General features: G+C 42.0%; 1 protein-coding gene across 3 annotated transcripts in view; it reads left to right on the forward strand.

Annotated features, from left to right (window-relative positions):
- The window catches only part of ANKRD29 (ankyrin repeat domain 29), a 59,439-nt gene that overhangs the window by 25,734 nt on the left and 23,357 nt on the right, over window positions 1-10,348 (forward strand). For all 3 annotated transcript variants that reach the window (XM_017498595.2, XM_017498612.2, XM_017498605.2), the window contains exons 5-6: window positions 797-895; window positions 5,553-5,651. In XM_017498595.2, coding sequence (XP_017354084.1) covers window positions 797-895; window positions 5,553-5,651 — 198 coding nt within the window. The remainder of the gene's footprint in view (window positions 1-796; window positions 896-5,552; window positions 5,652-10,348) is intronic.

Raw genomic sequence — 10,348 nt, forward strand, 5'->3', positions numbered from 1 at the left:
AAAAAGGCTTTTCTCTACAAAAGATCTTAGCTTTTTGTCTTTGAACTGTGCTGAGTGATTCAAAATGGGTTTATTCTAAGCCTATTTCACAAGTATTTATACATGATTTGTAGGTAAGATAATAGAACTTTGGTTTATGGAAAAAATTGAATTTAGTTCTAGAATTCATTTCTCAGGCCTTAGCTTGTTTATAAACTACTGTGTAAATGGGTTGTTTTCCTCTTGCATCCATTTTTGTGTTCTTTTGCAATAGTTACTAATAATTGTTTCATATTGTGGTTATTATGAAGAAAGAAATGAAATTTGTGCCCGGGGATATAAATTATTTTTGAGCACATGGTGAAATCTATGAGCAAAAACTTGAAAGGTTTTGGGTATTTTATAAATAACATTCCTCAATATGTCGTGTATCAGACTAGTGAACAATGTAGAGTGTAACACAAAGTACGTACAATAAAAGTAAAAATGTTTGTGGTCCTCAAAAAAAAAAAAAAAAAATACAAAAGTCAGCCAAGCATGGTGACACATGCCTGTAGTCCCAGCTACTCAGGAGGCTAAGGCAAGGAATCGCTTGAACCTGGGATGCGGAGGTTACAGTGACAAGAGATAGCACCGCTGCACTCCAGCCTGGGCACCAGTGTGAGACTCCATCTCAAAAAAAAAGAGGGAAAGTGAGTTTGTTGTTATTATCTTTGGGAAAACCATTTTCCTAAATTCTGTGTATGTGAAGAGCATCTGCTTGGTGAAATACGTGCCTGCACCGCCTCTAATGTGTTTATACTTTGCATGTCCACAGGATGGAGGCACCGCCCTGTTGGCTGCCAGTCAGTACGGGCATATGCAGGTGGTGGAGACCTTGCTGAAGCATGGAGCAAACATCCATGACCAACTTTATGTAAGTGCATTTCAGGGGGACATTAGGACATTCCTCATCACACATGAAATTGCAGTCTAAATCCAGATGCCAAAAATGCCAATTCAAAAATACTTAATGGATAGTAAGACTTTGGTCTGAGTCAAGAAAAAAATATATAGTGGACCAGATGGGGTTTTTTATATAGAAACCGTGTATCTGGCCAGGCACAGTAGCTCACGCCATGGCTACATGTAAGAACTACCTGTTGCCCAAGCTGTGCCTTCAGAGACTCCAGTTTTGTTGGTCTGGAGTGAGCCTTGAAATTGGTATTTTTTTAAACCTCCCCAGATGATTCTAATGGGCAGCCAGAGTTGACAATCACTTCTTCACATATGTCCACAGGACGAGGTGTGGTGGCTCACGCAGTGGCTCCCAGCACTTTCGGAGGCCGAGGTGGGTAGATCATAAAGTCAGGAGTTCGAGACCAGCCTGACCAACATGGTGAAACCCTGTCTTTACTAAAAATACAAAAATTAGCCGGGCATGGTGGCACGCACCAGTAATCCCAGCTACTCAGGAGGCTGAGGCAGGAAAATCTGTTGAACCCAGAAGGTGGAGGTTGTAGTGAGCTGAGATCGCGCCATTGCACTCCAGCCTGAGCGACACAGTGAGACTCTGTCTCCCCTCCCTCCAACCTCCCATCTCCCGCAAAAATGAAAGAAACCATGTATCTTATTTATCCATCTGTGTTCTCCTTTTTAAATCTATTTGTTATGTGTAACATTTCACATATCTGTACAATTAAGACCTTCAAAAACCGTGTGATACGTATTCATATCATGACAAACCACAAATCCCAGCATATGGACTTGCTGAAAACCAAAATATACAAAATTTTTCTAAATGTGGTCATTGGATACACAAAATATACTGTAGTAGTGTTTATGAAGAAGGGCACAAAGAGGAGAAATCTAAGGTATTTGGAAGAAAAGTGCGGCTGGGTGTGGTGGCTCACACCTGTAACACAAGCACTTTGGAGGCCAAGGCGGGCGGGTGGCTCACCTGAGGTCGGGAGTTCAAGAAAAGTGAGGCAATGACCTGTAAAATATATGCATGCCGTTGACCTTTGAAAGGCGCCCACTGCTGGTGTGGGTCATTTGCAGCTCACTGGCAATTAGCATATCACCCAAGGGCTCTTTCAATTGATTGTCACTATAATGCCATAGGATTTATGACAAACATTACTCCAGTTTTGTAGGAAAAAATAGTATATGGGGAGATGAATTGACTTGACAGTCGCATGGTGAAGAGTGGAAAAATTCCTACTTCCAATTATCTAGGAACCATATTTTAGGCTGTCCTACAGCTAGACATTTAACCCTTATGCCTGGGGCACTATACTTTCATAGACATGTAATGAACTGTGTAGGTGTGAACTTTTCCATTTGAACACGCTTTCCAGAGTTTACATGGTTAACCCTGACAAATCACAGGCCTCTTTGAAATTCATAGTAACTAGCCTTACCCTCTGCAGTTCAAAATCCATAACACTCTGATCCTGCAACATTACCAGCAGAATGATTGAATTACTTGATAATGATCTAAATAAAGAAGCAATTCTCAACTCTGGCTGCCCATTAGAATCATCTGGGAGGTTTAAAAAATACCAATTTCCAGGCTTACCCCAGACCAACAAAACTGGAGTCACTGAAGGCACAGCTTGGACAACAGGTAGTTCTCACATGTAGCCAAATCTAAGAAACACAGGTCTAAAGGTTAGATATGTCTTTGGTTAGATATATAGGTAAAGTATATCTGAGAGTTTGTGGGGCATATATATATATATATATATATATATACACATACACACACACACACACATCGAGTAGGAAAAGCCAAAGTGTTTGGAAAAAAAAAGCCTCTTTCCATAGTAAATTCCTCTCTGTTTTAAGGTGACTCAAGAAATTTCATGCATTATAACTCCCATTTTACATTAAGACCTTTACTTTTACCCAAACAATCTAAATATTTCCTTAAAAACAATTAAAATATGGGTGGGCAGGCAGAACTGGAACTTGGAATGCACAGTGAAAAATTCAATGGATGGGGAGTTCATCTTGGAAAATTCTTGTGAGTTAAAAAAAATTTAAAAAGGAAAAGAAAATTTCTGAGAGTTGTCAGCAGCTAAGGGCTTTGTAGACTTTCTGAAAATTTTATCCCCATATAAAACACCTGCTTGAAAATCTGTAGAGGCTGATTAATTTCTTAATGATCACCTTGAGAGCAGTTTGGCAGCTCAGCTGACACCCACTGGAAATCCAGGACCCTCCACATGACACACGTGGCTGGACTTGCAGGGATACGTGTCATATTTTTGCTTGAGGTTAGTGTTCCCAGCAGGTGTAATGAGCCGGGTTCGCTAGGTGCTTTCCTCTAGGGTGTGCTCTGGTTTTCACTGTGGTCTGAAAACAGTGAGCTCACCCTGTGCTGTGAATGTTATCAGGCTGAAGTGAGCATCTAGGGAGAATGCACGCTCTCAGCTGATCGATGGATCTGTTGAAATCACTGAATGACATGTGTCCAAGAAAACAGAAATGCCCAGAAGACACAGATACTTAGTGAAGATGAAAACTGAAGAGCACTGGAAAAGGAGCACTTGCTTTGAGATTCATGCAGGATTGGTTTTTTATGTTTATAGGTGTTGTTGGTGTCTGCTGGGCTGGCAGAGAGCCACTTTGTGGAGGTTATTTCTAGGGCAGTTTTATTGAAAACATCTTACAGGGTTCTTTTGTTTTATGTTTTAGAGAGGGTCATCTAGGTGTGGTGGCTCATGCCTGTAATCTTAGTGCTTTGGGAGGCAGAGGCAGGAGGATCGCTTGAGCCCAAGTGTGTGAGACCAGCCTGGGCAACATAGCAAGACCCTGTCTTTACTATAAATTCTTTTAAAAAATTAACTGGGCATAGTCGTGCACACCTGTAGTCCCAGCAACTCAGGAGGCTGAGGTGAGAGAATCGCTGGAGCTGAGGAGGTTGACACTGCATTGAGCCGTGGTCGCACCACCACACTCCAGGTCTGGGTGACAGAGTGAGACCCTGTCTTGAAAGAGAAAGAGAGAGAGAGAGAGAGAGTCTTGCTATGTTGCCAGGGCTGGTCTTGAACTCCTGGGCCCTAGCGATTCCTCCTGCCTCAGCTCTTGAGTAGTTGGGACCACAGGTGCATGCCACCATACACAGTTGCATATTGTATTTTAATTCTTGCAGAACCCTCATATTGGGGGAATGAGGATAAGAGGACAAGAAAGAGAAAAGGTAGGAAAGATCTAATTAAAAGAACATATTTTACTCCCAATTTTTTTTTTTTTTTTTTTGAGGCAAGGTCTCACTTTGTTCCCTAGGCTGGAGTGCAGTGGTGCAAACATGACTCACTGTAACCTCAACTTCCCAGGCTCAAGTGATCCTCCTGCCTCAGCCCCCCAAATAGCTGGGACTATAAGCACGTGCCACCTCACCCAGTTAATTTTTTTTTTAAAAATTTTGGCCGGGCGTGGTGGCTCACGCCTATAATCCCAGCACTTTGGGAGGCCGAGGCAGGCAGATCGTGAGGTCAAGAGATCGAGACCATCCTGGCCAACATGGTGAAACCCCATCTCTACTAAAAATACAAAAAAAAAATTAGCTGGGTGTGGTGGTGCACGCCTGTAGTCCCAGCTACTCAGGAGGCTGAGGCAGGAGAATTGCTTGAACCCAGGAGGCGGAGGTTGCATGAGCTGAGGTCGCGTCACTGCACTCCAGCCTGGCGCCTGGTGACAGAGTGAGACTCTGTCTCAAAAAATATATATTTTTTTAGAAATTTAAAAACACATTAAAAATAAATGTTTTAAAAATGAGGTTTGAGGGATTTGTATATCTAACATTTGGCTCTTCATTGACAAAGAGGTGGAAACATTAAAAAGAGATGGAGATGGAAAATTATATTAAATGTGTATATTTTAAATTAAATTTATTTTATTTTATTTATTTATTTTGAGACAGGGTCTCACTCAACATGTTCCCCAGGCTGGAATGCAGTGGTGCAATCTTGGCTCACTGTAACCTCCACCTCCTGGGTTCAAGAGATTCTCCTGCCTCAGCCTCCCTAGTACCTTAGATTACAGGTATGTGGCACCATGCCCAGCTAATGTTTGTATATTTTTATTTGTTGTTGCTTCTTTTTCTTTTTTTTTGAGATGGAGTTTTGCTGTTTCACTCAGGCTGGAGTGAAGTGGCATGATCTCAGCTCACTGCAACCTCTGCCTCTGGGTTCAAGCGATTCTCCTGCCTTGGCCTCTGGAGTAGCTGGGATTATGGGTGCCTGCCACCATGGCTGGCTAATTTTTTTTTTTTTTCAGTAGATACGGGGTTTCACCATGTTGGCTAGGCTGGTCTCCAACTCCTGACCTCAGGGATCCACCCACCTCAGCCTCCCAGAGTGCTAGGATTACAGGCATGAGCCACCATGCCTGGCCTAATTTTTGTGTTTTTAGTAGAGACGGGGTTTCACCATGCTGGCCAGGCTGGTCTCCAACTCCTGGATCCACCTGCCTCAGCCTCCCAAAGCGCTAGGATTACAGACATGAGCCACTGCGCCTGGACTAATTTCTTTTAAAATAAATGTGAAAGATAATGTTTTTAATGCTTTGAATTTCCTCTCTCTCAGGATGGAGCCACTGCCCTCTTCCTAGCTGCCCAAGGTGGTTACTTGGATGTTATTCGATTACTGCTGGCTTCAGGAGCAAAAGTCAACCAGCCAAGGCAGGTAATGTCCACTGTTGACATTTGCCCGAGCACATGGGGCATGGGGCAGGGAGGGCTGGGTGTCCCCTGGCATCACATACCTAAGATAACCAGTCAGCTCAGGGCATTCTTTAAACCCCTCTGCTTCTGTGATGAAAAGTTAATCTTTGATTAGGGTATCTCCTGTTCTATGCTCTGAGCTCACCTGAAAGCCTATGAAACCAAGCTGACGTCGTAATTCAGTACTTTTAAAACTTAAGTGTTTAATGTCTGAGGTCAAGTATATACTCTGCCACCTCCTGTGCAAATAAATTGTGGCTGCACTGATCTAATGAGTGCAGGCTGGCGTGGGGCATAGGTAAACAGATGTGGGTCAGTAGTCCAGCCCCTGCCAATAATGCTGCCTCATTACGTGCCTACCACTTCTTCCACCAAGCCAAAGAAGACTCCATTCCATTGGAATCATTAGGAGGTTCTGCACTTTCATCTCTCACAATTATTACACTGTTGAAACTTCTTTTACCAACAGCAAGCTAACATCTAGCAAGTCAGTTAACTGATATTAAAAGAACAGAAATGTAGGCTGGGTGCAGTGGCTCACACCTGTAGTCCCAGCACTCTGGGAGGCCAAGACAGGAGGATCACTTGAGGCCAGGAGTTCGAGACCAGCCTGGCCAACATGATGAAACCCCATCTCTACTAAAAATACAAAAATTAGCCAGGCATGGTGGTGCATGCCTATGATCCCAGCTACTTTGGAGGCTGAGGCAGGAGAATTGCTTGAACCTGGGAGGCAGAGGTTGCAATGAGCCAAGATTGCACCAGTGCACTCCAGTCTTGGCAACAGAACAAGACTGTCTCAAAAAAAGAGTAATAATTTACACAAAGAAGAAAAAAGAATAGAAATGCAAGATTACAGAGGCAGCACTTTATAAACAGTGAAGTACCATCAAAATATATGGTATTATGATTAGCTTCTCTTGTGTAGGTACTATTTTTGTCCAGATTAACTTTTTTTTTTTTTTGAGACAAAGTATTGCTCCGTCATCTAGTGACGTGATCTTGACCCATTGCAACCTTTGCCTCCTGGGTTCAAGCAATTCTCATTCCTCTGCCTCCCAAATATCTAGGATTACAGGTGTGTGCCACCACATCCAGCCAATTTTTATATTTTTGGTAGAGATACATTTCGATAGACAGCCATGTTTCTCAGGCTGGTCCTGAACTCCTGGCCTCAAGTGATCTGCACGCCTTGGCCTCCCAAAATACTGGGGTTGCAGGTGTGAGCCACCATGCCTGGCCTGAGATTAATTTATTTTTAACACAACGTTTCAAATTAAGGAAACATTACTATAAAAGTAGTTTCCTAGGGAAAAGACATGCTGATTTCATACCCAGGCACATCTCCACTGTAATCTGACCTGATATAGGAATGCCTCTCTGTGTTCACATAATGAATAGCTATGAGAACTTTAAGGTTGATCTGAGCTCTTGGACATGACTTCTTTGGTCTTCAGAAGCCCAAGCACATAAGGAACCTGAGAAAAAGAGAGAGCCTTTGGGCAGAATAGTTTGAGGTTAGGAAGGCAAAGTGGTTTTGAGATCAGGAATTCCGAGTTCTCAATCCGTCCTGCCAATAATTTGAGCTGTGTGGTTGTGAACAAGTGAATCAACCTCTCTGGTCCAGACTTTCATCACTGAAAATTAGGAGGCTGGGCTGGGCACAGTGGCTCACAACTGTAATCCCAGCACTTTGGGAGGCCGAGGCAGGTGGATCACTTGAGGTCAGGAGTTTGAGACCAGCCTGGGCAACATGATGAAACCCTGTCCCTACTAAAAATACAAAAATTAGCCGGGAATGTTGGCAGATCCCAGCTACTTGGGAGGCTGAGGCAGGAGAATCACGTGAACCCGGGAGGCAGAGGTTGCAAGATTGCACCACTGCGCTACACACTACAGCCGGGGTGATAAGAGTGAGACTCAGTTTCAAAAAAAAAGAAAAGAAAAGAAAAATTAGGAGGCTGGGCAGGATGAGCCTGGTGATCTCTTCAAATGCCCACATTTTTAATAATTGTTTTATTCAACAGTCAATCAATATTTATTGAGTACTTATCATGTGCCGGATAGTGCTATCAATTTAAGATTATATTTTTAGAACTGTAAAGTTATTCTTAGGTGGCTCCAGGAATACTCCTGGGGAAGGAAGCAGTTTAAAAAAAGTTACACTTCTGTACCTACCAGAGTTGACTTTTGAGGATTAGAGTTTAATATTTTCATATTGATCCTTTTTAGTTTGTTATTGTTGATTGATTCTGAATCAGAGGCTTCATTTTCCCAAAATTAGTAAGAGGAATTGGTTTTTTTTAGATTGCGTAAGTTTGATTTGGGAACCATTATTGAAGATACTACTATGAATTTAGAATGAGAGGTTATCAAGATTGTCAAGTCTCTCTATTAGTACGTCCTTCCAAAATAATTTCTGGCACTTTGAAGTTTATCATTTATATGCCTAAAGTACTGTTTGTAAAAAACGAAGCTGGTATACGAGATTGTATTTCAAATATTGCATGAGTTGTGCCCACTTAAACCTAAAATGAGTCACGCACTGATGCTGAAGCCAAGAAGTTAAAGAGTAAACCAACACTGCAGCAGTAGCCACAACACAGAACTGCTGTTTTCCTTCCTCAAGAGTTAGGAGAGCCTGATCAACGTGGATGACTTAGTCTTTGAGTGCAGGGATCCACCCTCTGGGCAAGGAGCAAGTAAGTGCTACACCTTCTAAAGACTGCATCTAAAGCAATTGTTTTGAATTATTTTGAGTTCAGCCCTGAAAGAATTGTTATTCAGGAAAAACGTGTCTTATAAAATAAGAATTGCTTTGGAGAAAAAAAGCAATAGAATTTTTCCTTTTTATAGAGTACACTCACCCCATTGTGTCCTCAAATCATAATAATTTTTATTACCTACTGTGAGCTTATAATTAGAGGTTGTTATCTATCCAGGTCAGACTAGCTCAAGTTCCGTCTTCTCTGAAAGTGTAAACTCTGCATATTTATTGTGTTTCAAGAAAACAGTGCCATGGTAAGACAAAAGTGATACCAGTCCTGGCTGACGTTGTCACAAGTTATAAGGAGGTTTAAAAAAAAAAAGTCTAATTAAAAGTTTCTATTAAAATGGCCTGCACATGGTAGAATATTCTATAGGTAGAACATTGGGAAACCAATATTTTATTCTGAAATCTCAGCGGACACATTGAGTCATTAATGGAAAATCCTTGAATTTACTAAATGAGGACAAGGAAAGCTGCCTGCTTTAATTTCTTAATACTTTTGGATAAATATGATTTATAATTGCTGCACTGCCATTCTATGAAGCCCTATCATTTTATTACAGTATCCTGTAACAGGATGTTGACAAAGTTACATTGAAATTACTCAGCTGACATTTGAGATGCACTTCAGGGAATCTGAACTGTAGTGGGAATGACTTTTCTTTGTAACTCTATCACTGAGAACTAAATGAAGACCTTTTTAATACTTCGTGATGAGGAATCATAATCCCAAAGCTAGTCATAGCCAGACAATGGGAAGACTAAGTTCTTGATTTGAAACTTGAAAAATATTTTCCTTCCATATTGTCCTAAGCCAAGAGGTCAAGAGTCACAGAGATCACTGAAATCTATAATCAGTCTAAAAATTCATTTTCATTTCTTTCCATGTGTCCTCACCAAGTTGAGTTGATATGAGTGATTAAAACCCTTTTTAATCACTAGCTGAGTTGGCTATTTCTGTTTTTCTATTAACCAAATACCTTGCCATATATTTTCCCAGCTCAACTCACCCACCTTATTAAAACAGTGCTTTTATAGAATGGCAGAGGTCTGACCCTGTTTACCCAGAGCTCAGGCTGGCCAGTCATAACTCATCTCTATCTAGTCTTTTTCATGTGCTAAACAGTATTTCTTTGAAGCCTAGAGGAAAAGCCATCTCATAAAGTGCCTTCTCCTAAAAGAAACCTTGAGTTAGCTTTGTACACAGAGTAGCTAGGCCCAGAAAATAAATGTTCTCCCAGGTCGGAAGCTTGGAGGGGTGAACCCAGCAATAGCAGTGGGAGGAGCCGAAAGATTGGCATAGAATCCTGATGGTTTGGAAATGGGAGCAGACAGCCATAGCCATAGGAAAGCCGTGCTGCTTGTCAAGGGCAGGGACTCGGTCTTGTTCCCTTTGCACATGGTACACACTCAGAAAAAGTGTGTCGACTGCCAGAAGATCCCCATGGCTGGTGCAGAGCACCAGGGAGGTCTGGAAGCCTGCAGCATTTAGGGATCAGTGCCTGAGAATTAGAAGAGGCTCCAGATGCAGGGCTCAGACTCATAAGCAGGACACCAGTCCCCAGGAAGACTGTAAGAGGCAGCTAGGGAGCAGACCCAGATTTTTGGGTGGAGAGCAGCTTGGAAATTATGGGGATATTGATATCTTAAGAAAATGAAACACAGACCCCATTTTGCTTATTAACTGTGGGACCTTGAGCAAGTTGCCTACTCTCCCTGAATCTCAGTATTGCGAGAATTAAATAAAATAATCCCTGCAAAACTCTTAATGCAGTAGCTGATACACAGCTGGTGCAGTGTTAGGTATTGCTATTATTATCATTTCTGTTCCAACCAGGCCTCATTGGAACAGAAAACACATCAGAAATCACAGCTGTACTTTGTCTAGT

This window comes from Cebus imitator, unplaced genomic scaffold (genome assembly GCF_001604975.1).
Source record: "Cebus imitator isolate Cc_AM_T3 unplaced genomic scaffold, Cebus_imitator-1.0 Scaffold12, whole genome shotgun sequence".
NCBI lineage: Eukaryota > Metazoa > Chordata > Mammalia > Primates > Cebidae > Cebus > Cebus imitator.